The 26,234-nt window shown below is 50.9% G+C and overlaps 8 protein-coding genes across 8 annotated transcripts; 4 read left to right on the forward strand and 4 right to left on the reverse strand.

The window, feature by feature from the left end:
* Positions 1-227: 227 nt before the first annotated feature.
* P153DRAFT_318981 (uncharacterized protein) lies at positions 228-4,305 on the reverse strand. The gene is made up of 6 exons (XM_033665072.1): positions 3,061-4,305; positions 2,655-3,011; positions 2,407-2,607; positions 2,132-2,350; positions 1,858-2,086; positions 228-1,805 (listed from the first exon to the last, which is right to left on the reverse strand). Exons 1-6 carry the CDS (start codon positions 4,108-4,110, stop codon positions 664-666), a joined length of 3,198 nt encoding a protein of 1,065 aa, XP_033522295.1. The 5' UTR covers positions 4,111-4,305; the 3' UTR covers positions 228-663.
* Positions 4,306-4,809: 504 nt separating this feature from the next.
* On the forward strand, positions 4,810-6,086 carry P153DRAFT_367838 (26S proteasome non-ATPase-like protein regulatory subunit 9). Its single transcript, XM_033668370.1, has 4 exons — positions 4,810-5,081; positions 5,133-5,205; positions 5,259-5,590; positions 5,688-6,086. Exons 1-4 carry the CDS (start codon positions 4,926-4,928, stop codon positions 5,817-5,819), a joined length of 693 nt encoding a protein of 230 aa, XP_033522296.1. The 5' UTR covers positions 4,810-4,925; the 3' UTR covers positions 5,820-6,086.
* A 301-nt stretch (positions 6,087-6,387) lies between these two features.
* Positions 6,388-7,708, forward strand: P153DRAFT_367839 (GTP-binding nuclear protein-like protein Ran). Its single transcript, XM_033668371.1, has 5 exons — positions 6,388-6,509; positions 6,629-6,721; positions 6,777-6,930; positions 6,980-7,185; positions 7,238-7,708. Exons 1-5 carry the CDS (start codon positions 6,438-6,440, stop codon positions 7,367-7,369), a joined length of 657 nt encoding a protein of 218 aa, XP_033522297.1. The 5' UTR covers positions 6,388-6,437; the 3' UTR covers positions 7,370-7,708.
* Positions 7,709-7,720: 12 nt separating this feature from the next.
* On the reverse strand, positions 7,721-10,283 carry P153DRAFT_43742 (uncharacterized protein). Its single transcript, XM_033673198.1, has 4 exons — positions 9,676-10,283; positions 8,923-9,626; positions 8,064-8,860; positions 7,721-8,006 (listed from the first exon to the last, which is right to left on the reverse strand). The coding sequence occupies exons 1-4, from the start codon at positions 10,088-10,090 to the stop codon at positions 7,991-7,993; spliced, it is 1,932 nt and encodes a 643-aa protein (XP_033522298.1). The 5' UTR covers positions 10,091-10,283; the 3' UTR covers positions 7,721-7,990.
* Positions 10,284-11,451: 1,168 nt separating this feature from the next.
* On the forward strand, positions 11,452-20,333 carry P153DRAFT_397804 (glycosyltransferase family 4 protein; the record flags this gene model as incomplete). The annotated part of the gene is made up of 8 exons (XM_033671585.1): positions 11,452-11,607; positions 11,660-12,565; positions 12,622-14,221; positions 14,276-14,908; positions 14,961-19,085; positions 19,132-19,199; positions 19,254-19,410; positions 19,465-20,333. 8 exons carry the CDS (start codon positions 11,452-11,454, stop codon positions 20,331-20,333), a joined length of 8,514 nt encoding a protein of 2,837 aa, XP_033522299.1.
* P153DRAFT_43777 (uncharacterized protein) lies at positions 20,218-22,071 on the reverse strand. Its single transcript, XM_033673199.1, has 2 exons — positions 21,837-22,071; positions 20,218-21,789 (listed from the first exon to the last, which is right to left on the reverse strand). The coding sequence occupies exons 1-2, from the start codon at positions 21,897-21,899 to the stop codon at positions 20,374-20,376; spliced, it is 1,479 nt and encodes a 492-aa protein (XP_033522300.1). The 5' UTR covers positions 21,900-22,071; the 3' UTR covers positions 20,218-20,373.
* P153DRAFT_43784 (uncharacterized protein) lies at positions 21,814-23,845 on the reverse strand. The gene has a single exon (XM_033673200.1). It carries the CDS (start codon positions 23,702-23,704, stop codon positions 22,244-22,246), a length of 1,461 nt encoding a protein of 486 aa, XP_033522301.1. The 5' UTR covers positions 23,705-23,845; the 3' UTR covers positions 21,814-22,243.
* A 1,693-nt stretch (positions 23,846-25,538) lies between these two features.
* Positions 25,539-26,072, forward strand: P153DRAFT_261273 (uncharacterized protein; the record flags this gene model as incomplete). Its single annotated transcript, XM_033662834.1, has 1 exon — positions 25,539-26,072. A coding segment is annotated over one exon (534 nt), but the record flags the coding sequence as incomplete, so codon positions are not given.
* Positions 26,073-26,234: the final 162 nt, after the last annotated feature.

A 26,234-nucleotide genomic window follows, 5' to 3' on the forward strand; every position in this document is an offset into this window, starting at 1 on the left:
CTTGCTCCATGTTTACATTGCGTGACGAGCCTTGTTAATTCACTCAGCTCGGTTGGTCGGGATCGCATTGGGGCTCTAGATGAAACGCATGATCGCCAGGTTCCTTCTTGCAGCTCGGTGGCTGGGAATTCAAAGAGAGTCTCTCGATTCTCACTACAGCATCACTTAGCTGTTACCCATCCCCATCTCTCAAGCACTATACTTTCTTAGAAGATTATTCACAGAATGGCACTGTGATTGTGATTCATCTATCACTATCCAAATATAACGACTGCGCGAGGTCGCGTGCCCCGATTGATCCAATGACGTCATCGTTGTGCTATCCCCACATCCCCAGTTGCAAAGGCCAACGTGGCCTGCGGGTGTGCCTTGCAGCAACACCCAGAACAGCCGCGAGTTCCGCTTTTACCGGTCTCCATCGCTTCGTCTCGGTTTTCGTCGAATATCGTCGTGTTGTTTACACACTCATACTTCCAATACGTTTTGCTACTCCCAAGAATGAGGCGTATCGTGTGTCGTGACTTCGTAATCATCCATCATGGTGCTCTCTTCCGCTTTTAGGACATTTGGGCGTCGTCGTGATCCAAAAGACCCCAAAACCACCAAACCACCAAACCTCGTCCATTTCATATCCAACTCAAACCAACACCAATGGCTCGTCCATCACATCCAAAATTTGAAGATCCTGCTCTTGCTTTTCAGGAATTTTTTCGAAGGCTGCATATTTGAGGCTCCTTCCCTCGAACTGTTTTCTCGAACTTCTCGTCTACTCTGCTTCTCATTCTCATGGCACAGTCCAAAATTGGTCGGTGGATCTGGACTGCGCAGGGTTGTTGCATTAGACCCATGGGAGGTGTTCCTCGCTGCAATACGAGCGGTTGAATCTGTTCGTGGAAGATTGATGATGTGTGTTGATAGGCGTCGCACGCGCTTGGGTTTTACTGGAGTGCGCTTCTCCGTTGAACGTTCTGTACTCGTGGTTCGGTTGGCCAGACGTCGGCGTCGACTTGAGGGTCTGGTATCCTCCAGCTCAAAATCCGTGGGCAGGAATGCAGCTGGCGCGTTGTGAAAGTCGACAAGTGCCGGCGCTAGAGGACGGTCTGTAGCTGAGCGTGCGCGAATGCTACCTTGTGACATCTTATGTGCTCTACTACCGAAAGAATCTTCTGAGCGTGTGTTGCTCACACTTGAGAAGCTAGGTGAACGACGGGAGAAGTTGCTGGCAATACTCGCCATACTGAGCTTCCGCATAACTGAATTTGCTGATGCACGGATCTGAGTTTCAACCCTTCGATTCGACATTCCAGGAAAAGGCAGGATATCCTTTGTCCAAACATCCTCTAGGGCTGTCTCAAGACGCATACGCTCAGTTCTCCTCGGCGCCAGTGTGGGGACGTGGTTCGAAGACATGTGCGACAATGATCGAGTAACCACGCTCGGTGAGAAGCTTGGAGGTGATTCTGGCGATGTTTGTGCCTGTGTGTTCTTGATGATGACCTGGGACGTGTTCGTCTTTGCACCCAGAGTCGCCGCTCGATGTACAGACATGCGCCGCACAACACTGTTGGCATGTCCGAACACTGCTCCGAGAGACTTGATATCCAGAGATAAGGATGTGAACATGTCCTGCATGGTGGACTGTCCCTCAGCCAAGTCATGAGTTTCACAAACAATGCGTTCGCGTATTTGCTTCTTCCACACTTTCTCTTCCGATAGGGAGCATGCGCTCAGGACGATCTCGTGTAAGCGATGGCCATGCTCGAATACGAGTTTCCAGGTGTGTGGAGCAGCATGGCATTGTATTCCTGGTAACATGAGCGGCTTGTCGTACGTACAAACGAAACTGAAAACCCATACCTCGACTGTTGTCCGCCTCCTCTACACTTCCGTTGGCGAGACTGATGGAAGCAACAACGGTGTAAGGAGTGCAGAAGCGACTCGCTGTTGCAAGCACAAGGCATGACTTGTAAAGAACGCAAACCATATACTGTCCTTTGACGCGGTCAGGGGTTTGATAGGCAACATGAAGGACACCACACAGGAGGACATGACCAAGAAGGCGGAAGACTAGAGCTCGCGATAGTGTCTACCAAAAGTGAGCAACGTCATTCACACAGACGATTCAACTTACCTGTTCCTGAAATACAAGCCGATCTTGGAGCTGCCATGTAATCTCGATCAGTCGGCGAGTTTTCGGATCATCTTTGGCCTTATTAACCTCTCGAATCGTTTCCTGGAATCGGAAGAGAGCCTTTTCCAACTCCGCATGCGCCTCCGGATCGTCATAAACGGGAGTGTGTCGACATAGATCATCGAACAGTAGAGGATATTTGCACACTCTCTGAATGGGCTGGAAACACGATGTTAATACCAGAACAGGGGTGCTATACGATGAGATATACGTGCCTTGATTAGCAGATCAGGGAAGCTCAGAGCCTTTTTGCTGCCGGATTCGCGATTATTCTCAGATGCGATAACTTTCTGCAACGCCTCAACACCTCGTTCGTATTCTTGCCAGCCATGGAGTCCCTTGCACATCGTGGTGAGATCTTGGGACATCGTCGTCCAATGCGCGCCGTATTCTTCGTATATGAAGAAACGTTTCATCTATATTTATTTAGCTGTTTACAGTGATTGGGAAGCACAGAACGAACATGTTTGTTGAAGATTCTCGCGATATCTCCTACCGTCTTGGTATCGGTGACCAGACCTCGAGGTCGCCGGTCTGGCGATCGACCAATCTCCAAGGAGTGTCTGAGTCGTCGAGTTGTTTTGTGTTCCGCGAAGCGTCCGGGTATAACGTCTGCGCTATGAAAACGAATATGCTTAGCTTTCGTTACAGGATATGTCTCTTGTTGTGCGCTCTGGGTGAAATCCGCTTGAGGTACCGTTTGGTGCAGGTCAACAAGAAGATCTTCGTGGAGCTGTAGAATCTGTGATATGTTTTGCTGTATGGATGACTTCGTTTGGCCTGATAATGAAGGTAGAGCAGTGAGGATCATGAAGTAGTCCTGAGAAGGTTACGATCAGCGGAGACTGTCGGAGGTGGAAAAAACATACGTTAATCAAGACCTTGAGGTCAGCAATGTAGCTTTCTTCCGACGCAATCAGCTCTTCCACAACTTTACGACGCTGCAGTGAGCGAAGCCATGCGCTTTCATCGATGACAGGTCCCAACGCGCCGCGATGACTGTCCAACGACCGTCGAACCTCAGAGAAGTTGCTGCTCCTATTCCCAAGTCGACCTCTACTGGGAATACCAGCGTCCGAGCGTGGGGCGATGCTCGTGGTTGCAATGGTCATCGAGGCAGATTTCATGGCAGTCACACAGTCGATGGAAGATGACATAGACTCCGATGTTCTCCTTGTAGAGGGGTGTAACATGGACAGTGGTGGAAACACAGCTGCATCTCCGTCCACAATGTCAAAGGATAGTCGAGAAGGCTCCGGGGCATGTTCTTTTTGCCGTTGAACATGTCGACGTCGCAGTGTAGTCATCCACCGCCGGAATGGCTGTGAATTGATTTGGGCTGTGGGAGGATCTGGATTTGGTACCTGACGGGGGTCGCTCCCGGTGTTGTCGGAAAAACGGCCTTCTGGAAGAGGAACATGGATAGCTTCCAAGAGATTGAACAGATCCGATTCTCCGAGGTCGTCGTGGTCAGGGGTATCGACAGCTTCTGCTGAGCCCCCGTTGCGTGCAAAAGGGTTGGCAACCTGCTCTTCTTCTCTGGTTTTCCTCGAGTACGGGTTTGACGGTGCAGTTACTCCTCGCGAAAGCGTTGGAGGTGGCCTACTGGCGTCACACGTCCGTTTGCGTGAGCCATTGTCGACGTGTCTTGTATCTAGGACACATACATTGTTGTCTGGTACAAGATCGAGTAGAGATTGAGAAGTCAGTGGAGGCGTGTTTTCGTCTCCGCGAGACCAGTCTCCTGCTCGATTTGACCCAAGAGAGTAGAGTGAACAAGCAGACGCGTTGCGTGATGTGATGTCGCAGAGAGGTCCCAAAAAGGACTCCTTCAAAGGAGAACATGGTCGGAGGTAAGGATTGTCGCTGAAGGAGCGCTTGAGCGGACTATGGGGTCGGAGAGACAAGACGTAGGCCATTTCGGAGTTGGAAGCACACTAGGTGCTTGTGATAGGACGTGTATGAGCGCGAGACGGCATGGAAGATTAATAGTACTGTTACCAACGGTGATGGCTTAAGGAGAGGCGACTGAGCTAGGGAGCTCAAAGGACGCCCAAAAGAACATGACTGTGCACGACTGCCAACAGAGAAAGAAGTAAGCAAATTATAGAAAGGAAGCGCCGCTGCACTTGAACAAAGAAGTTGACTCCGGCTTCAGCGTGTCGCGTACAAACATGACGTGAAGACAGTCCAGTGCGATCCCAACATACCGCGTGGGACCGAGAGAGAGCCATGGTTGGGGCTGCAGGTGGAGCCATGGGACAGACGCGTGTCGAAGATGGTCTCGATGGAAAGCGTCAGCCACTATGATGAGGAAGTCGCGACTGGAAATATGCGTAAGTGATGTCGTCCTGCCGACGGTCTTTCCAGCCCTATCGCGTGTGAATGGACACGCGGTGATCACTCGTTAATGTACAGGCAATGCTACGCTTTTCTTGATTCCAGCGACTACCCATCACAACTGCTCATTAGACGCGTTTATTAGTTTGTACATGTAGTAAATGGTCTGTATTTCTGGTGGGTACCACAGTATCGTGCGTCAGTTTACGCGTGCGCTCGCATGGTAGTCACTGGCTAGTCGAGCTAGGGTGGAAAAGCGATGGAAATGTTGACCGCGTTGGTGGGTGTTGTTGCCCCGCGTAGTTTGTTCTGGAAGAGCCGCATCTCCAACCCAAGCTTCTTCAGGCACTGGCCCTTCCCTTGTGCCTCTGATACAGCGTGTGCGAGCTTGAACATGGATGATATTCACGCGCCTACCGTCTCTTCGGGGCCAACGTCCTCGGGCTATTCGAACGGAATACCCAAGGAGCAGTTGTCGCTGCAGGAACTCATTGCAGAAAAAGACAGGCTGGAGACAGAGCTCAAAGCTCTAGGACAAGTTCTTGATTCAGTGCGCATATGGTAGCGTTGTGGCAGGCAGTAGCTGATGCTTGCTCTGTAGCACGGCGTCCACATGAATACAGGTCTCACCACCTTCGATGGCTTCCCGCGCAGTGACATCGATGTCGCCCAGAGTACGAGCAGACTAGACGAACACGAGGAAGAGCTGGCTGACCCTGTTGGACAGTCCGGACAACACGAGCGCGCATAATACGGTTGAAGAACGACTACAAAGACCTCATGACACGCATCGAGAAGGGCCTTCATGAGCACCACGCGCGACTGGCAGAGCAGGCGCAGAACGGCTCAGCGACAGAATTTCAGACCCAAACAGGGCACAGTGCAGCTCCTACAGCTCTCGAAGCACCATTCGCAAAGGTGAACAGCGTGGTTGCAGGCAGCCCAGCAGACTCGGCAGGCCTGAAAGTAGGCGACACCATAACCAAGTTTGGCTGGGTGGACTGGACGAACCACGATAGGCTCACGCGGGTGGCAGAAGCCGTCTCGCAGAACGAAGGCGTGAGTACACCACCACCATGTGCTGGCAGAAGCTCTGTGAGGCTCTAGCTGCACAAGATGTTGGTCACATGTTATGCACGATACTGATTAATTACAGATTCCAATAACGGTCAAGGCGTTGCGGCCCAGCACATCGGGCGGTCCATCAGTGTCTGTACAAATGCAGCTTACACCACGGCGAAACTGGGGCGGACGAGGACTATTGGGCTGTCACTTGCTGCCATTGTAGCCTGGAGGGTATACCAAGGCTTGAGCAGTAGCGGGTTGAGGTGGTTCCCTAACGTCTAATATTGACATCGAAGCTTGACAAAACCACGGTGAACGGCCTTTGGTGGGATGACAAAAATCTCTCTTGAGCAATCACGGTGGGTGCGTGGGCCGGGTCGATGAACAACAGCGCTTACTGCGTGGCGCATTGGGTTTGGGCAAGCATGCATGATATCCCGGCGTTGAACAGCATTCCAAGACAAAATTGAAAATATTCCAGCTCGATGCCTAACTGGCCAAATGCGTTGAAGTGAGTTCCTAGGACGAAGCGTGTCTGCAGTTGCCTAAGCTGCGCCTGCGCCTAGGTATGACGAGGCTGGAAAGCTGGAAAGTTTGTAAAGGCAAGGCCGGTGCCCATAGCGGCCCGTGCACTCACCGCAACCAAATCTGCGTCCCCTCTGCGAGCAATTCCACACCACCCGCTTCCTCTTCTCCACACATCCAGCGACAAAGGTACGACCTCGTGCACTCCTGCCAAATCTCGCCGCCGTCCCTCGCGACCTCAGCTAACAAGCCGTTTCCCGCAGTCTCGCGCGATATCCACATCAACCCCCAACCCCGCCACACCAGACGCAGAACCATGGCCGAAGCTGCAGCAAGCGGCGTCCCTACCTTCAAGCTCGTGCTTGTCGGTGACGGTGGTACTGGAAAGGTGCGTGCAGACGTTCTTGCTTGAGAGTTATCCGCCTGGCAGTCATTGCCCAAAGGCACGATAAACAAGGCAACCCTACGTCAACATTAGAGAGCGGATGCTAACAAGCCACATTACAGACAACCTTCGTCAAGCGCCATTTGACGGGAGAGTTCGAGAAGAAGTACATTGCGACACTTGGAGTAGAGGTCCACCCGCTTGGCTTCACAACCGTACGCTGCCCGATGCCCTCCTTTGCGCGCTGCGACATACTGATGATATACACAGAACTTGGGCCCTATCCAGTTCGATGTCTGGGACACCGCAGGTCAGGAGAAGTTCGGTGGGCTGCGCGATGGTTACTACATCAACGGCCAGTGCGGTATCATCATGTTCGATGTAACCTCGCGCATCACATACAAGAACGTGCCCAACTGGCACCGTACGTTTTCATCACTTCCGCGGCGCATCGCATCTGCTAACGAGCCCAGGTGACTTGGTCCGTGTCTGCGAGAACATCCCCATCGTCCTCACTGGAAACAAGGTCGACGTCAAGGAGCGCAAGGTCAAGGCAAAGTCCATCACTTTCCACCGCAAGAAGAACCTCCAGTACTACGATATCTCGGCCAAGTCCAACTACAACTTCGAGAAGCCTTTCCTCTGGCTCGCCAGAAAACTTGTCGGTAACCAGACTTTGGTACGACGCTTGAAATCTCCCACACGAGTTCTTGTGCTAACATCTTTTTCAGGACTTTGTAGCCGCCCCTGCCCTGGCTCCTCCTGAGGTCCAGGTCGACCGCGCTGTCCTTGAGCAGTACCAGAAGGAGATGCAGGACGCTGCTGATATGCCCCTGCCCGACGAGGATGACGCCGACATCTAGATGTAGCCGCTCGCGGATGGCTAGAGCGCCATAATGGGTATCACGACAGGGTTCACAGAAATTAGCGGTCTGGAACAGCATGATGGACAGCTTTCGGACACTTTCAACGAAAACGGGCACGACGGAACGACGAACGGAGGATCTCTTCCGAGGGCGGAGCGCTGGACTAGCTGGCGTTTCCGATGAATGAATAACATAGACGACTATTGGCTTCAAACACTATGCCTCATTTCTTGATATTGCTTTTCATGTTATATTTCAAGAGAGCTGTAGCAAACAGACGGCTTTTCAGATTCTACAAGAGATATCAAGTATATCCCGTAACCAAAGAACATACAGGCGACCTTAGTCCAACATCTCGACAACACCCACATCCTTCGTTAAATGGGTTTCCAGATTCGTAAAGTAACATGACGTTATACACCGCTTCGCTGGCTAAATACGACAGAACGCCTGACCTCAAACGATGGGTGGTAAAGTATCTGAGAGCAGACATACTTTTACAAATGTAGGCGCGAACAAATAACCAAGAAAAGAATAGGTCGTGCTCAATGACTCGCTCAAAGGGCGACAAGACAAGCCAAGTTTGCAGCATCGACAAGCGTAGATACTTCGACGTCTCTACGATTTTAACATTCTAAAAGTCCTTCGTTAGTATATTATCTCCAAACACACGGACATTACACAAACTTACGGAGCGATCAACTGCGCATACTGCTGGGGCGGCACATTTACACCCTCTTCGATGACGTTTCTTATAACGTCGCCCTGTGCGATATTGCTCCAAAGATGGATGCTCATCGCCTTCTTGCTGTTGAATAGCGTGTGTGCGACGCCCCTCACCTGGCCGAGGACCACACTCGCAATTGGCCACGTGTTGGAGTATTGCTGCAGGGTGCCGACATCCAGACGAATGGACTGTTTGACAATATCGTCCTGGCCGTCCGGGACGAGGAAAGACCAATAGGATAGATGCACTACAGAAGCCATCACGACGACGCAGGTGAAGAACGGCGTGTGGTTGAGAAGGGCGCCCGGAAGTCGGATTAAAGCGGCGATGTTCTCGGCAGATGTGAGGCATTTTGCCGTGTGGATTTCTCGCGTTTGCGTGGGCAGGAGCACTTGGCCTGGTTGGACGCATATGTTTACGCCTTCCACCCTTCCGAAGCCGAGATTCGATCGCGGACGGTGCAGCATGATGGTACTCCCCGAGTTCACCATGTGTGCTTGGAAGAGAACTTCGTCGACGACACCGTCGTTGTTGACAATGTCGAGTTTTGACGTGGGGAGATGTAAGCGCCAGTTGCAGAGATACTGGTCTACAACATCGACGGCATGGTATTCAAAGTGTGAGTCTAGGCCTGCGCACTCGAAGACTTTTCCTAGAATCCGGATTGCGTCGATGAGATAGGCGAAAGAGCTGAAGACAGGGATGGTGGGGAGAAAGGCGGAGTCGTCGTAATCTTCGAGAGTGTTGGGGTAGGGGATGTACTGGCGTGGAGCGTTAGCATTGAGTGTTGCTAACGAGTGATAGACGTCAAAGGTCCACTTACACCTGAGAAATACTGGTGGTTCTCGCATGGTAGCGGAACATCAGTCGCGACGTCTTTCAGCCTAAACTGCACTCCTGGATTGACCGCACACATCATCCCGTTGACAGTGAACATGGACCACCATGTTCGCCGCCAGCTTTCTTGGATCTGTGAGTCATTCTCTCCGTGTATAATGGCATACTCCATGCAATTGAGACGGAGTTCGAGCGTGAGTGTTTGCGCAGTGGCGAATATCTGAGCAGCTCGTGGGACCTCGTTGTGCGCATGAAGACCAATGGAGAAAAGTAGCAACGCTTGCACCGAATAACCGTCTCTTGGATAATTGCCGCTATTGATTTGGCGATCTAGGGCTTCCTTGTACATATCCGTCGGCACTGCTGGTATGTAACTTGATCCGAGAAACTGAATGGCTAATTCCAGTAGAGGGGCCAGGCGTCGTTTGAAAACCTCCGCCAATCTAGGCTCCGGCAGACAAAATGGATGCGAGTTGTAGAAGTAGTGATAAAACGCTTGGGTGGCGGTCTCAGGGCCAACATGACCAAAACGGTTCACTCTTGCGATTCCGTTGAGGTTAAGTTGGACCGGAGGGGTGACAGTGTGGATAAGATGATGTCCGTTAATGGGGCTGCTGAGGCTGCTGCTGTAGGAGACTTCAGGTGACGATAAGTGACCGCTGCTGGTAGGCACTTCCTGTACCGGTACATCTAGTAACGTTAGACCTTGTTCCTGAGATACTTCTTGGATGCAACGCACCATGAACGGCTAAAGTCGCGCCGGCCTCGTCAGGTTTGCCCTTTCTTTTCCCTTTCCATCCTCTTCGAGATTTGATGTAAGTACACTCGACTCCATCAGCCTTGCATCTTGAACAACGTACGCCACCGTCGCATTTTAGATGTCTACTGCGACAGGGAACGCATGCGACAGCGACAGATGCCCTTAGTGGCTCTTTTTGGCTACTCGTCTGGCCGCTGGTCGAGTTCGTTCTGCTGCTATCCGACGGAGGCGTTTGAGCTGGCGGAGATTGAGTATTACTATGAACACTGTCGTGGATTGATGAGCCTCCGGGCGAGACTTGCGGAGCCAGTGACGATAACTGGTCGTGGGTCCAGTAGGCGGGATCTACGACAGCCGAGCTATAAGGAACGCCTGACATCGTTTGCGCAGGCATAGCCGCGGAAGCAGGGGGCACCCAGTATCAATTGGCAGATATTGGTGCCTCGAACGTGTTTCTTGAGTCACTTGAGCCTTGCGACGCGTGATTTCGATGTCGATGAAGACGTTGAGTTCCGGGGGCGAGCTACGTCCATAAAAGATCGCACGTGATGCGCCATGAATTTTAGCGCACGATGATCAACCTACACCGTTGGACAGGGACTCGAGCACACCCCTTGTTCTCGCTTTCGTGTGCATCTCCTTTGTCGCATCGTGTGCGACGCGAGCTTCACACCTTCCGCTTCCGACATTCATGTCAGGGGGAACCTGGAGGATCTTGGGGTTAGAGAGGTGGAGCCAGGCTCTCAGTCATTTGCGTTGCCGTCAAGAAAGTAGAATTGCCGGCTCGCAAATTCTACGCCTTCCCGGCTCGCTGTCGCCGATCCGCGCGCGATTAGTATCGTCACCCTCCTCCTTCGAGGTTGGACAGATTAGGTCTGCAACATCAATTTCCCAAGATCTGTCGAGTGGACAACAAGGAACGCGGAGAATGTGCTTCGTCTTGAGAAGGAGCGGTCAAGTGTAGGAAGGTTCAACGATTCGCTTTGTCGCCATCTATACATCCCTGGTCGTTCGGCCAATCTTGGACCTGGCGTTAGCCACGTATACATGATACATAGTATTTCGAAATCGTACCAGAACTTGAGCTGTCTCTTATTACCGTAGAGTATGCGTGCATGCTGGGTCAGGGATAAGGACTAACGGTGGCGCTTCAGCGAAAGATTCCATCTCCCTTATTCTGACTCGCCCAGAGTGACGCTGTCGAATGATCGTCACATTCAATCGACTTTACTGAAATTCACTCAAAAGTATCCTTTTTATTATCGGGGCTGCACAAGGATACAACCTGGATGACAATATTGTATAGTAGTGAGGTACCAAGTTAGGATACGCCTCAGACGAAAACTATGACCCGGTCGCACACATTTTCGACACCGATGTTTCTCGATCGTACCATGATGCGTCGCAGAAACTAACTGAACTCTAAGACACCTCTTTCTTGTCCTGAAAAGTGGTTCAATATTCTCGTCGTCGGGTTCATACGAGCATCATTTTCGCTTCCAAGCCACATCACCTGATGATAGTGGACTAGGGATTATGGCTACTTTTTGGGGGCGAATTCGCGAATCAGATCTCTCACGTATCATGCTGGCTCCACCAATCCGACTCTCCTTGTGGACCATTTCGGGGGATTTGGCGATTCGAACAGTGGGCCCAGATTCCCGCCAATACCCATGGGGCTACCTCGGTGAACGCAAGCGAGGTTTCAAAATCGATCGATCCTGTCTCCGCGATATCCAGTGAACATGTCAGACTATGTCAAATATTTTGGGCATTCAAGCATTTGGCACCAACTTACGATTATGGGAGTGGTGGGAAGACGCCCTTGCGGCTGTTCTCGGAGCTAGTGGGCTACTTGGAATTATTGCGCTTGTATATTTCCTTTGGCATTCGATTTCCAAGCACCTAAGTGTAAGAGGCTAAGACTTGCGTTATCACATGCAGCACATGATAACCCTCGCAGATCAGTAAGGATGAGCTTGTTCTTCCACCCTCAATCCTGGAACGCATCCGTCTTCTGTCGCACAACGTAAACACTATCCGCCGAGATCATATACTCTTCCCGCAACCAACATCATTTGGTGTGTATCTGGGGTATCTCAGTAATCCAGTTACGGAAGAGGAGGCCAAATTACTTTCACAATGGGATGTCATAGTGTTGGACTATCGCGCGACAGGGGTTCTGGAAGCTGTCAACGATGAAAACATTCCCTTAGGACGTCAAGTCATCGCCCGATTAGATTTACAGCATCTGTTGCATTCAGGCGTTGTGAGTGAAGATAAACCACTGGATATCGTCGAATTCATCTATGGAGTCATTCAGCAAAATCTACGACGATCGAACCGACGAAGGTCTTTTACGGGTGTACTCGTTTCTGAATGGCGTGGGTGTATCTCGACACTTCTTCTGAACGGACTAGCACACCTTTTTTCGGCTCATGGGTTAGACGTATACGTGGAAATTGGTCCCCCAGACTTCTTAGAGGGTGCCGAAAGACTTGATCCTTCGACTTTTGCTGGATTGGTTGTTCGAGGCGGATTGATTGCGCAAGATGGGGAGCGGCGAGACTTTTTTGAGGTTGACAAGATGGAGACAACGCTGAGGGCCTTCTTGTCTCAGGCGCGCCAACGGGCCCTCACTACTTTGATGTGGGAAACCGTCGACAATGAAGCCAACCCCTCACATGCTACCATAAGGTGGGCTCATAGGTGGTGCAGATACCACGGCGCAATATTTCATCTGACGAGTCAACGAGCTTTGACCAACGTTGCTCATATTTCTTGCTACAAAGAGCCGTTGGCTGCATTTCAGTGGCTGAAAGATCGACGAGTTATGAATGTACATGAAAAGTTTCGGACAGCAAGCAAGGTATGGTATTGTATTTGGTCTCGTCGAGACCACACACTGATTTCTCATATGTGTAGCCTGCGAGAGATACTTCCGGCATCTTAAGAGATCTACTTCCGCTACAGGATTTGTTTCCGCTTCTCAGTACGACCCTCAAAGACCTGCAAACCTCATATCATGATGATGACGACGGCGACGATGTATCTATTGCGTCTATGTTCACTTGGCAAGCACCACAGGACAACAACCTCACGACCTCACTACCCCGAGAATCTGTATCGACCGCATCTCGCAGCCAAAACTGGAGTCTTTATCTCAAGAGTTGCGCTGGAAACCCAACCTCCTACTCTTTTGACGGGACTATGTACGGCCCTTTCGGCTGCTTTCCAATAGGAATGACCGTCTCCAAGGCAGACTTTGTCGATGTTCTACAATCACAACGCCAGTTACGGGATCTACAACTGCTTGATAGATTACCCATTCAGGAATTGCGTGCAGCCGCAGGGATCCTGAGTAGTTACAGTATGAGATGCAACCAATCTCAGGACGTGTCTCCGACGTCACGGAATGCTATTTTCAATCTCGCAAACGGGCTGGCCAAAGCCACGGATGAGGTCGACGGTACATGTTGGCTGCATGTGTACCGTGGACTCGACTCTGGATTTCACACACCAAGAAAAGCTCGATTTTGGGCTGTCTGGGAAGTAGATCCGGAGACAAATCTTACAACAATCTATGTCTCCAAGAATGTGACTAACCTTACTGAGGTCTTGCTCCATACATATTTGAGTGCATCGGGTTGCTCGAGGTATCAGTGTCTTCTCATGGAATACAATTTGAATCGTTTTCCATCCGAACCACGCTCGCCCAAATGTTTACCACAAAGAATGGCTGATGATCTTCGTCTTCTGTCACCCGCGGATCTTCTCCTTTACCTTCAACACCTCAAGTTCTCACATTGGGGTGGAGGAGGATGTCCATTGATCTCAACCATACGTGTCGAATGTCAGCGACTTCTTATTGACATGCCGACATACCAGCAATTGAAAAACCAGAGCAATATGGACTACATCAGCGGTACAATCACAGATGGAATTCTGGTGAAATCCAGGTTGGAGTGGTACACCCTCCACCGACTCGAGACCTTTAGCCAACACAAGGCGATTGAGTTATTCAGACACATCGATATTACCTTTCGACAGCTGTTGATGCGACGAGACCGTCATCAGTTGGACAAAATTACGTTCATGATCGAAGATCTTACTAGTAAGCCAAAGATCGGCTCGACCGCGGACTACATATTATTCTGCATATTTTGTGCAGCTAAGAAGGCAGCCTTTGAGGAAATTTACATTGAGGTCTCGGACCGGAACAAATTGTTCAACCAATACTCGGATCAGAGTGCGGCGTTTGCGGAACTCTTCGCTCTAGGATCTCAGTGTGAGGCTTACTTTGACATCAGTCCTAGCGAAATGGGCATTATTCTATCTAAAAAGCATAGAGATCACTACAATCGAGTGGAACATCAACCTCCAATGCAGGTCCCCAAAGCGCCTATATATGCTCCCATTCACACGGTTGTCCAGAGCGACATCGATCTAGATCACAAATCTTGTACAGTACCCGGATATCGTCGATTTACCTTTTTAAGCATCTTTGCGATCCCGGTCCTAATCGGTAAGCAGAGCTCTGTATAAGTCTGGGTCTATTGTTACTGATGAACCATTGCAGACATCCTTCTTATGTCGACTACCGGGCACGGTCTTTTCCTCAGCGCATACATGACCCGTCAACAGCAAAAGTATGGCTCCATAGCGTTCTTGTGCTCTTTACTTCTTTCTGGAGCTATTGGGACTTGGGTCTCGATTGGTGGAACCTATTACCTTGTCTCATCGGCATTTTCTGCTGCCAACATGTTTGTTCTCACTCGTCTTGTTGGTGGTCTAGCATTCACATTTGCCGGAGCTGTTATAGGTTTTGTTGCAATCTCTACCGTGGAGAGCGCAGAAGCTGGCGCTGTATTTTTCTTCTATTTGTTTGGACTTACGGCCTACTTCTCCACCCTGGCTGTTCTCACCACCTATCGAGTTCCGGGATCGAACTTTCTCGCTGGGAGAAAGGTAATCCTGATGATCCTCCCGGTTCACGTCATCTCTCCTATACTTACCATCTGGATATCTGGATTTGATGTTGTAATTTATCTTTGTTCCCTGTTTTTCATTGTCACTAGTTTGATTTTCGGCATACGGCGGCTCTTCGCCCAATGGGCTATCTGGCAACATACAATCAGGACGCCCAGCGATGCGGAAGTTAAGGAGTGGTTTGAACAGTGCCAAGAAGCAGGAATCTCTCCCTATCTCAAATGTATTTGGGTCATCTCATGAGCTTACGAGGGACCATGCTGACTTTGCCCTAGCTGGAAGTAAAGACGTAGAAACCAAGACCTCAACTTTGGGAGGTAGCACTATTACCACGTCTTCCAAGTCATCCTCCGATGAGTTGGGCGTCTTTCAAAGTCTAAGTCAGTCAGCCGTGCTCACTCTTTGTCGAGAGGCGTTGCATCACGCTGTGATGAAAGAGAAGAATCGTCGGTTCTGGCAGAAGCCTACTAAGGATATCTTTGTCAAGCAATTAGCAGATTGCTGGGACGCAACAATATTTCTTCTAGACTGGTATGGCCGCCAGACAGACACCAAAAGACAGCTTCCTTACAGTTCGACTTGGAATCTCACAACCCAGGTTGCTCTTGAAAATATGCATCAGTCACAAAAGGGCATAAGGATGCACAACTCATTTGTTCATTGGCGTATTGCTGGAGACGAGATTGGCTGTACAGTTTTGTACTTTCTTGTCATTCTAATGGACCGATGTTTGACCGTGGTACAAGGCCGCCAACTAGTGGGTCTGGCAACCGCTTTAGACACCAAGGTCCGCCTGCCTCTGGGGTTTGGCCTGGCCTATTATCTCGTGGGATCCATTCTTCTGGATCACAACGCACAGCGCTTACACATATTATCGGTCCAGCTTTCTCCGGCCACGATCGAGAATACATCTCAGGCTTGGAAGGTAATGACGGACGACCTAAAAGCCAAACGCCGTCTTTATTTCACCACGCTATGTCGCTACATTGGAGTGCACATGTGGGTACTTGCCCTATTCACAGCCCTGAACTGGGTTTTCAATGGATCATCGGCTGGAACAATCATGTTCTTGGCGTACGTGGGTGCATACAGCGGCTTGCTGCTCTACCAGTACAACACGATCTTCTCTGGTCCAAACGTACCTTTACCACTCCTAGTCTCTGTTATTCTTGGATATGTGTTAGGTAGTGTCCTAGTGACGGTCTCTCCGGAGTTCGAGTACAACGAAGTCATCACTCTTGCGATCTCAACGTGGACAACAGCTCTTTTGTCGTTAAAGCCCGCTCAACTACGTCTGCCTGTCGCTCTGAGTGTCCGGATGCGCATGTCGGAGATGCTCGCGGGATTCAAGCGGTTCATGATACACACTGCACCAAACGACTTGGATGGCACCAGAGGTCTCGCATCGCAGCTTGGATTATATCAGCCTGGTAGAGAGAAATACCACATATACGGTAGTAAGCTTGACGAAACATCCAGCCAAAGTGATCTTTGGATGCTCTTCAACAAAATGCGAGCTATTCCAGAAGAAGATATGTTCTGCGTCCTTCCTTCCAACAATATCGGCGATCAGGTAGTAGCGTTGTTGCTCTCCAATACCCATGAGAGATTATGTGGACTAGTGGCTGCTGCTTTTCCTACGATGCCGTCTCTAGTGAGTAGAATCGTACAGGAATGGAAGAGCGGGTCAATACAAGTTTTCCTTGTTTCTATGCAATCAATAGAAGTCACTGGTATTACTCTTCGGGCAATCTCTCGTTTTGCCGAAGGACCTCTGGTCATTTACATCACTTCGGACGCATGTTCTCCAGCGTCGGGGCATATGAAGATCGAGATAAACTGTGTGAATATCGCTGAAACGATGGTACATGCCTATCTCGAAAGCGTACTTGGCATGCCCCATGACCAGGCAAGGATCGCTGAGCTCACTCTCACTCACCGAAGCGATGATAACGAATCGTTCGCTACCTCAGAACTCTGCCAAAATTCGATGCTTTCGTGTGTATCTGGTCCTGACAGCTCTGCCTTGGAATTGGCATATCGTAAAGAATTGCTGCGAAATCTCAGTTTTGGCTATGACTGCGATATTCAGTGGAATCATCTTTCATTGGTGGCACGTCAGTTGATTCTCAAGAGGTGCCTTGGTGCCACCGATCCTTGTACGGAAGTGGAACTGGCGTGGATTAGTGCAAAGGTTTCGGCGGAAGACTCTTGCACGGCACTTTCGCGTGTCGCCCGATACGATCTCGGTGCGTATCTTGCTGTCAGTGACTACAATCGTATCAGGTGTAGGGGTAACTGGCTTGGTGGAGATAAGAGAAACATACAGAATATTTCTGCTGTGCAAGAGTCTTCCTCGGTACAGTATGGCTCTGTCGTATCAGTTCTAAACAATCTTGAGCGATACATCAGAAGTCCAGTTGCCTACGTCTACCATCGAATCGGCACTTGGATCAAGCTCTTCATTCTCGCAAATATGGCAGATGCAGAGTATCAACGCGAATTGAAAGGTGTTCTGGGTGACACAAACCGCGCCTTGGTCAAGTCAGTGACTTTCGTCCTTACGGGTTTGTGGATGTACAGTAGAGCTCTTATGTCCGTTACCATTCCATTCTTTCTATACCACCGCCGGGCAGTTATTGGTCATATCGCCAATACTGTTTATGGTAGCCTGGTTATCCAAAAGAAAAACCGCTTGATCATTCGGCGACACGAAACTACGGAGACAGCGTTTGTCCGGTATACAGGGAATAGTAGCTTTGACCTCGTGTATTTCACAGGAGAGCTGCAAGTCATGCCCGATCGGGAACATATCAGAGTCGCAAACTATGACGAGGACATGCGCATGACCCAGTGTCAAGAATTTCAGGATGGACAGATCACGAGCGCCTTTGCTTATGAGTATATCCCCCAGCGTGTACATGGTGTGATGGGAAGCTCGAATACTATGGGCAGTCGAATGCCAGTAAGCAGGCTTTGCCTCCGTGGGAGCGACGTGGGAGCGACGGTTCACTACAACAATAAAGGTCGTATCGAGTCTGGGAGCTATGTCAAGGAGGGAAACTTGACTCGCTTCAAGTACCATTACCGCACAAACGCCAGACACGAGGATGAACTTCTGCGCGCAGAAATCGTGCTCTCACACATGTCAGTCAACGTTGAATGGTGCGCTCCTCCTCCACGTCACGCCGAGAAGCCAGATCGATGGGTCCCAACACCTTTTGTGCAAAACGCGACCTTTGTTCAAGGCGCCGACACGTATGAATGCACATGGCTCTATGATCATAAATTGCACCCACTCATCTCTACAAAGCTGAACAGTGAACTGGTCGATACTCCAGACATGATCCGTTACGATTGGCTTGATGTGCTCAGGAAGCCTACACACTGCAACTTTACGGATGAGAACCCTTTGCTGAGATTCCAGTCACCTAAATCGAGCTTTCTGGGCAGATTACTTCACACAAACGTGAAGCAGCAGAAAGCTTCAGTTTCAAGAGTTCGCTCTCGACTGTGGCAAGCATGGAAGGAGCGAAAGGATCTCGATGGCGTAACCACGAGATGGGTTGACGAGGAGCTTATACGGAAGGACACGTTATTAAGGCCATATTGGCGTCGTCGTGACCGTGGAAGCCTTGCCAATGCAAAAGAATACCTAACATCACACGCCGATGCGATCATGGCAAGTTCAGATCTGACGAGTATCATCAGTGCATGGACACCGCTGGCCATCCGTGCGAGCGATCTTTTTAGTTTCACCCAGGGCGGAGATTCCGTGAGATACACAAAGAGGGAGACTGTCCAGGACGACACTAACCGTGATCTCCATGTCCTTGCGGTAGACACTGGTACTTGGCCGAACGAGGGTGGTGGTGTATCAGCTTGTCGACGTGACGTGATCAACAATTTGGGCACCATCAAGTGGCATATGGTTGTCGAGTCTGCGAATGATTTTGGATTGCCCAAGTTTCAGACCGAGAAGAACGTTGAGTCGCTGAAGGTACTTCCCCTGTGGGGGATCGACTTCATGTATCCAAATCACGGTATCTTTGGTAATAAGCCGGACCACGAGATCGACCACTTGATGGAAAAAAGCACAGTCATCGATGTCAGGGACAACTTCATTCCTATCTTAGCCACACTCGTATGTGGTGCCCGATCCATCAATATGACACCAGCGATCGCCAGCGAAGCTACTCGAGCATTGGTCAACCTCAATGCGTTTTTTGAGGGTTCGCGTCATTGGAGAGAAGTATGGACAAGCAATGTCGTCAAAGATGCATGGAGAGAGCTTTGGTTGATGGACGACATACCAAACACTCAGCCGCCTTCAGAATGGTTTCGCACTGAACTACCAACTTTGACACAGCTCGACACAGCGCTGGAACTGTGGCTAAGATGTAAGTTCATCTGTGACATTTGGGCACCGATAGCTGAAACTCCCAGATCTTTACATATTCTCCGTACCTCTACCCAAAAAGATTCCTCACGTGTTTCAGGCATCTCATCACAGTGTGAGTGCAGCATATGGCATCGTTTGCAAGTTAAAGCGCAACTGTACCCTCCAGATCTGGGACCATGCGATCTCCTGGCGGGAAACGAACCTGTATCTTTCTTCAGCTATGTGTACACTGCCGCCATTTGTTCGAAACGCCTTGTTGGGATTGATGAAGTTGACTTCGTGTCTCGTTCTACATCATGCAGATCAGATCCTTCCATGTGCCGGTACGCTTATTTACCCTACCTGAAAGTTCCACAGCAGCTGATGATATGTTGAAGACTTTTTCAACCCTGGCTGGGAGACAGAAATCGGTAGCGCCCGAGGCCAACTCACTCATCGCAATGTCTTCCGTCGAAAGATCGACCCGGTCGTCAATGGCATCACTGACATGCAGAAGTTTGCACCAATCACCGAGATCAAAACTAAAACACCAACGGTGACCATGCTCTCCCATATCTGGTTCGCGAAAGATATCAAGACCGCTCTACTCGCAGCGGACATCATCACCAATGAATGGGGCTTCAAGGACTACCAGCTCGATATCTACGGTGCACTAAACAAGTCACCTGTCTATGCTTCAGAATGCCAAGGGATTCTTGCCTCAAAGGGACTCGGCCAGAATGTGGCACTGCGAGGCACGGCAGATCCAGCTGTAGTCCTCGCAGATACATGGGTCTTCCTCAATTCATCCGTATCTGAAGGCTTACCACTCGCATTGGGAGAAGCTGCTTTGACTGGCGCGCCTATCGTATGTACAGATGTCGGTGCTTCACGGCGCGTGCTCACTGATCCGGAGAACGGAGCCTGCTTCAGCGAAGTCGTCGCACCAAATGATGCGTACGGCCTAGCTCGCGCGCAAATCAACCTCCTTGCCATGATAGATCATTGGGCACAGTACGCGGAAGACAATATAGGTCAGCCGGTTCCAGTGCTGCCGCATAGACCTTCACCCGAGGACGTTAAGATCATCACAAAGAGGATGTATGAGAAGAGCAACCAGCGAAGGAATTTGGGCATGATGGCGCGAAGTATTGTGGAAAAGTCCTTTGGAGGAGAGAGGTATCTAAGAGAGCACGAACAGATGCTTTGGATTGGGAAGGCGTATCATGGGATGCGCAATCGGGGGATAGACCTGTCAACTACATAGACCTTGCGAGCACCTATCATCATTTCGTTTATCGTTGTCTCTATGTTTCCGAGTTGCTATTCCGTTGTGCCCGTCTGCGCGAGAAGGTAACAGTCCGAACCTCGAACTCGGCACTCTTGAGAAACCATGGAGTCGTTTGTTGGTTATCATTTCGCCTCCTAAGCAGTCCAATACGTTCCATGCTTCTTGTGAACATGGATGGGGGCCCGTTGCCGGTTGTTGATTCAACGCTAGCCTTTCCCCATCTGCTTTCCTCAATCTGACCGTCCCACGCCAGCTCGAACCGCGAACCCTCTATTGGGAACTTCCATGTTTTCGCACATTCCACCACGTTCTCCAACTGCTGCTGTTTTTCCACGAACGTCTCCAGTACCAATTCCAATCTTTTCAAATCTGGAAATCGTCCAATCTCAGCAGCCCAACCTGGTTCTTGAGATTTACTACTTTTACTACGATTGGCTGAGCTCTGATGTTTTGCGCTTGGAAATAGTCCAGTACGACGTTCTTCTGCGAGTTGCTGCATACGAATAGTAGTAGGACGTTTAGGCGCGTATTGGGATCCGTCACCAATAGCAGGGTCGAGAGCCAGTTGATTGGTCTCGCCAGTCAAGTTTGGATTATCGGTCCAGGTCCACCAGTCCGTACGCGAAAGACGAAGGGTAAGACAAACAAGTGGTCTCGCCAACCTGACACGCATGGCCGTAGATAAGGGAAGCCCAGGTAAGTCGAGCAGAGTGTCAGTCCGTTGAAATACGTCAGAAAAGCGTTGCCGTTCGCTATGCTTGTGGGCAGGGTGAAGTGAAAAGCCGAAAGACCGTGGAAATTTGGTTATATGTCGTGTTTGTCCTTCAAACTTGTAGGAATGTGGCGCTATGCAAACACTTGAACGACGTTGCTGCGGTTCCCATGCAAGAAGACGGTCCCAGAGTCCTGAGCCTTCGAGAAAGACTTGTGAAACATGCACATCCAGACTCTGGATACATGCAAACTGCCATGGCAGTAACTTGTTTACCCTCTGCTCCATCTCCCATTGCGGCCGGTCTGTGGAGTCAACAAAAGGGTTGAGACTGAGTGGAAGTGTATATGTCTCTAAATAAATCGCCCGGCACGTACGCAATAAATTGACTGCGATATCTGTAGTTGGAATCGGACTATTCCTGTCCCGGTTCGACCATGTCTCGCTTGATTTATTGTGACGGGTCGTCGGAAAGCGCCCTACACCTGTGAGCGCATAGGCGTAGATCATTTCGCGCAGTTCCCTTGGAAGGGCGGTAAAAAGCAGACAGTTGTTTTGATGTGGAACTGGAGCATCCTCGATTAACCATGCCAGTGGCTCAACACAGCGTCCTAGATAGCTACATGGCGCGTCTCCTTGTCGTAGATTGGCATGACACTCGGAACAGCAACAGGCATTTGCTCGATCGTCGTTACCACAACTACAATTGTACGCCGCTTGCTGTTATCTGTGAGCGTGGGTTATAGTGGTTTAATGGAGATATTTACGCGATCGCCGTGAGAATCGCCTGGTGCCGGCCAAACCAGACTTTGTCCTTCGGCAGAGTCCATACTCGTCTAGTGTGTGGTGTTTGCCGGCTGATATATTGATGTGGGTCAAGGAGATAGAATTTCAAGGCGCGTGAAGGGGGCAATAAACGCGGCAAAGCGTTCTAAGATAGCGTACAGGATACCAACGTCTCATCCACCGTCACTACGAGCCACGCTTTCAATCTATTGTCAAAGGTTATAGCAAGTGAACAAAAAGGTGAATAGTAAACCTGTGGGATAGTCGCTGGGGTGTAGGAGTTATCGTGGATTTATGACGTTGGAGCGGGGCAGAGCTAGTGTTCACCGGAAGTACATACACGCGAGGTGTCACCATTACTCCACGGCCCGTTCCAGTAGATCTACATCTAGCATCGATTCATAGGCGTCGGCATACTCCATCTCTCTACCACCTCCGCGAGGGTGTACTCTCCTCCAACATTGCCTGGAAACACGACGTAAGGCAATCCAGGATATTTACAACTTGCTTCGTCGCATCTCCACAGCGGCACACCCGGGGCTGCTTGACCCACGATGGTAGCGCGCTTCATCTTCAATGCCTTGGTGGCCATATCACTACTAGTAATGCCGCCTTTGGCGATTACATATCGTGGTTCAATGTCCAATCGTGTGAGAAAAGAAACGAGTGCCGCTGCAATGATAGAGCCAATATCTAATGACGAGCGCTCGTCCACACCGACAACGAGCTCGCGAGATGTCATTATCAAAACGTCTTTTGGTTGTGTGAGGGACGTTGTGGCAGTAGAGAGAGCGCGTTTTAGTTCTTCTTCTCGAGTGTCTTCGCTTTCTAGCAGCTTGGTGACATTCAGTTCGACGGTGGTTAGTTTCTCGCCGCGTCTCTCGACCAAAGCCTTCAGTTGGGTTGTTGTTTTTGGCACATAAGACCCTGCAATGACGAGACCGCCAACTGAAGGATCGAGCTGCAGTTTCCTCGCGGAGATGGGTTGTATGGGCGAGATGCCTAGGCGCGCAGAGACAAACGCTGCGGCCGAGCGGAAGAGGAATTTCTTGCCTTCTGCAGAAGCTTTCAAGATGCCGAGAACCACTATATCCATGTCTTCTTCTGCGGCTGCATTGACGATGAACACAGTCCCTTTCTCAGCACTGAGTAGCAACTCGCCAACCTTATCAGGGCCACCATGTCGAATATCGCCCAGACTAATGCCCTGCACGCGACCGCGCGAGATTGTTCCTTTGCTTTTCTCTACGACCCAGTCTGCGAGATGGCTGCTCTTGAAACCAAATGTGGCGTCCTTTGCGAATGGCGTCTCGCCTGCAGGGACCAAGGTATCCCCCTCAGCCACATAATGAACATCATCAATGGTATATCGTCCGCCCTGCAAGAAGAATGGCGCGAGAATCCACGCATCGCTTGTTCCCAGCGCCTCTTCCACAGCCTCGGGCTCCAACGGGAAGTGGCCTCTTAAAGTAGAGTCACCACGTAGCACCACCTCAAATGACTTTCCTGCCTGCGCTGCAGCGTCCTTCAAGTTTCGGCAGATCTCGATTGTGAGCTCTCGTGCAGCAGGGGGGTGTAGGGCGCGCGAGTTCGTGAGAATGAAGAAGCCGCTCCCTGGACTTGTGTTTTGGAATTCAGTGGTCAAGACGGCAACACTCCATGTTGTGAGCACAGGGATGTCGTGGCAGGTTTGTGTACCAGTAGGGTCGTCGTCGAGTGCCACCAGAATCGGTATGTTAGGATTTGATTGTATCTCGCTGCGTGTCTGAGACCGAAGCTCATTCGACGTTGAGGGGAGGGGCGGGAGGGAGGCAAGCGTTCCGTTGAGGGACTTCGAGGGTGTAGCCATTGTGATTTTTGAACACTTTGTGATTCCAAGGACAACCCGTTAGATGAGTTTTGCTCTATACAGTAGATCGAGAGCATTTATTAGGTGTTTTGATGAGTGGGGCATCGGCGTTCTGTCCGACCATACCCCTCCTTCACACAAGACACAGAAGGCGTGATGGAGGTTTGTTCCGCAACCTGATGCACGGCTGCTTCAGTGGATGTCGCTTCAACTTTGTACGACCAAAATATTGATGTAACTCAGCTGTCGCTTGTGGTTGTGCAGTTAGGGAATGTGTGATCATGAAATGTGGTGGCCTTAGCTTAACTCGCAACCGCGGGCTTCGACCATGGGCATGGATCGAGACGGCATTCACGCACGCTGCTTTCTACTTGATCGCCTTGTGCGCCAGCTTCGTGTCCCTAGGTGGCTATAGACAATACCCTATTTACGAATTTCTGGCGCATCGTCGTTGGAGTGGACAAAATAAGCCATTGACGTCAAGAATTGGATTAGGCGTCCAGCCTCACCATTACTCCGACCGTAGCTGTCCCCACCGCCTGCTCCTCAGCCACGCGTAGATCTCCAAATCTTAACATTCTGGATTGCTGAGATTCTCTCGCCGAATCACCTCCATCATTTGGTCGTTCTGCGTTGCGCAAGCTGAGCCACAGGAGCCGAGACACGACGCGACTGCGACTGCGGCAGCAAAGCGCCCACACTAATGCTGGGGCCAAACTGCGACAGCCTATTTCCCAGGCACACTTAGTTTCAACGCCCTGTTTTAATTCAGACGACTCTTTCATTTCCTTTCTCTGCTACAGCCCGTTAGAAACTCATCATGTCGTCCCCAGACCCCAACAAGCCATATGCATCGCCAGGCTGGACAAATCAGCACTATCAACAGTCACCAGCACAGTATCCAGACAACAGTCAACCACAGTATTATTTTCAGAACCATCTGCAGAACTACGGCTACTATGGAAGTTTCACGCCAGCTTCAGCACCATACGTGCAGCCATACTATGCAAGCACAGCACCTGCGCCGTTCATAGCAGAGCTGCCGGCACCAGGGCCTCCAGCTCCACCAACGTCGACATCCAAGCAACAAATGAATGGAGACGAGCTACTCGCGCACAAACTTCAGCAACTGGAAGTCGAAGAGGTGAGGAGGAGATCAACTAGCAATGTAAGCCTGCAACGGCGTCCTGTCAGCTTTGCGCCGCCATCTAGCCAACACAGCCTGCCGTCTTTGACACAACAACACTCTTTCCAATTGCTGCGACCTCATTCTCAAACCTCACCACCGTCTGTACCGTATAGTCCTGGGTCGTTTGGTTCGCCACCGGATCAACGAAGTCCACAGTCCCTTAGTCCACACCTCGATCAGCGAAGCCCTAGCTCGTTACCCGAAGTAGTCGAAGAACCATATCAAGTCTCCCGCATGATACCTCAGGCCGTTATAAAACGACGCCCCGTGTCCTACCGTGCGTCATCATGGGACAACCTGCCGATTCCAGTGCAAGAACCAGTAAAATACCCTTCTTCTTCATGGGATAGCATGCCAATTCCCGTCCAAGAATCACCACAATTCCCCTCGCCATCAGACCCAGCCGCACCATCAGCCTACCTCGAACACCACCACCACGTACCCTACCCACCACAGTGGTACCTCGAGCCAGCCCTCACAACCCTCTACGCCGACATCAACCCCAGCCCAAAATCCGACTGGCTCGACACGCCCGAATCCGCCGAATGGCGAACCAGCACCCAACCCAGCCAAACCCCACCAGCCTACAACTTCAAGTTCAAGCTCAAAGGCGGCAGCTACCGCGACCCGCGCCACTCCTGGACAATGACCAGCCCGCGCCCAGACGGCGACACAAAAAAAGACCAATTCCCAACATGGACATACGACCTAAAACTCGACCTCAACACAGGGATCCGCAAATCAGAAACCCTGACCCATTCACGCAGCCGCACTATCCTAACCACATATATCCACGCCCTCAACTACGACTCCCTGCGCTTCCTCGGCCCCGACGGCCGCGCGTATATGTGGGTTAGCCAGCACGCCGTCAGCGCGCTCAACGGCGCGCGCTGGGACACGCTGCGCCACGCACTGTTCGCCGCCACGTCGAACTCGCCGGATCCGCTGTATGGGCAGATTGTCGCCGACCATGCGTTCTGGAACGGCGCGGGCGAGGAGGCGCTGTATATTCGGTCTAGCAGCGTCGATCCGGACCTCGTCGTGGCGTCGCTGCAGGTCATCAAGGACTGGGAAAAGCACACCCTCCGGCTGGAGAAGAAGAGTAGTAGTAAGGCGTTTGCGGCTGGTGAGGAGATGGCGCGGAGGGGGAACTTGGGGAGGGCGCGGTATTGGCGGGCGGAGGATGGGGCGTATAAGGGGAGGGTTGATGAGAAAGTGGGGGTTGCTGTGGAGGTTAAGAGGAAGGATTCTAGGAAGGACTCGATCAAGTCGGCGGGTGAGGGGGGTGGTGCGTTGGGGAATCTGGTCGGTGCCGGACTGGCGCTTGCGGGTAGTAAGGGA

The sequence above is a fragment of the Dothidotthia symphoricarpi genome, assembly GCF_010015815.1.
Source record: "Dothidotthia symphoricarpi CBS 119687 unplaced genomic scaffold P153scaffold_13, whole genome shotgun sequence".
Classification (NCBI taxonomy): Eukaryota; Fungi; Ascomycota; class Dothideomycetes; order Pleosporales; family Dothidotthiaceae; genus Dothidotthia; species Dothidotthia symphoricarpi.

Bases quoted from the DNA above. Each gene is read 5' to 3' on its own strand.
- P153DRAFT_43777 (XM_033673199.1), bottom strand. From the start codon at position 21,899: ATGGACTCTGCCGAAGGACAAAGTCTGGTTTGGCCGGCACCAGGCGAT. The intron at 21,790-21,836 runs GTAAATATCTCC...CACAGATAACAG, and splicing joins GCGATTCTCACGGCGATCGC to CAAGCGGCGTACAATTGTAG.
- P153DRAFT_318981 (XM_033665072.1), bottom strand. From the start codon at position 4,110: ATGGCCTACGTCTTGTCTCTCCGACCCCATAGTCCGCTCAAGCGCTCC. The intron at 3,012-3,060 runs GTATGTTTTTTC...TAACCTTCTCAG, and splicing joins ACCTCAAGGTCTTGATTAAC to GACTACTTCATGATCCTCAC. The intron at 2,351-2,406 runs GCACGTATATCT...TCGTGTTTCCAG, and splicing joins TCCCTGATCTGCTAATCAAG to CCCATTCAGAGAGTGTGCAA.
- P153DRAFT_43784 (XM_033673200.1), bottom strand. From the start codon at position 23,704: ATGGCTACACCCTCGAAGTCCCTCAACGGAACGCTTGCCTCCCTCCCG.
- P153DRAFT_367839 (XM_033668371.1), top strand. From the start codon at position 6,438: ATGGCCGAAGCTGCAGCAAGCGGCGTCCCTACCTTCAAGCTCGTGCTT. The intron at 6,510-6,628 runs GTGCGTGCAGAC...GCCACATTACAG, and splicing joins GTGACGGTGGTACTGGAAAG to ACAACCTTCGTCAAGCGCCA. The intron at 6,722-6,776 runs GTACGCTGCCCG...TGATATACACAG, and splicing joins ACCCGCTTGGCTTCACAACC to AACTTGGGCCCTATCCAGTT.
- P153DRAFT_367838 (XM_033668370.1), top strand. From the start codon at position 4,926: ATGGATGATATTCACGCGCCTACCGTCTCTTCGGGGCCAACGTCCTCG. The intron at 5,206-5,258 runs GTACGAGCAGAC...CCTGTTGGACAG, and splicing joins TGACATCGATGTCGCCCAGA to TCCGGACAACACGAGCGCGC. The intron at 5,591-5,687 runs GTGAGTACACCA...GATTAATTACAG, and splicing joins CCGTCTCGCAGAACGAAGGC to ATTCCAATAACGGTCAAGGC.
- P153DRAFT_43742 (XM_033673198.1), bottom strand. From the start codon at position 10,090: ATGCCTGCGCAAACGATGTCAGGCGTTCCTTATAGCTCGGCTGTCGTA. The intron at 9,627-9,675 runs GTGCGTTGCATC...TAACGTTACTAG, and splicing joins CGCGACTTTAGCCGTTCATG to ATGTACCGGTACAGGAAGTG. The intron at 8,861-8,922 runs GTAAGTGGACCT...GCTCCACGCCAG, and splicing joins ACCACCAGTATTTCTCAGGT to TACATCCCCTACCCCAACAC.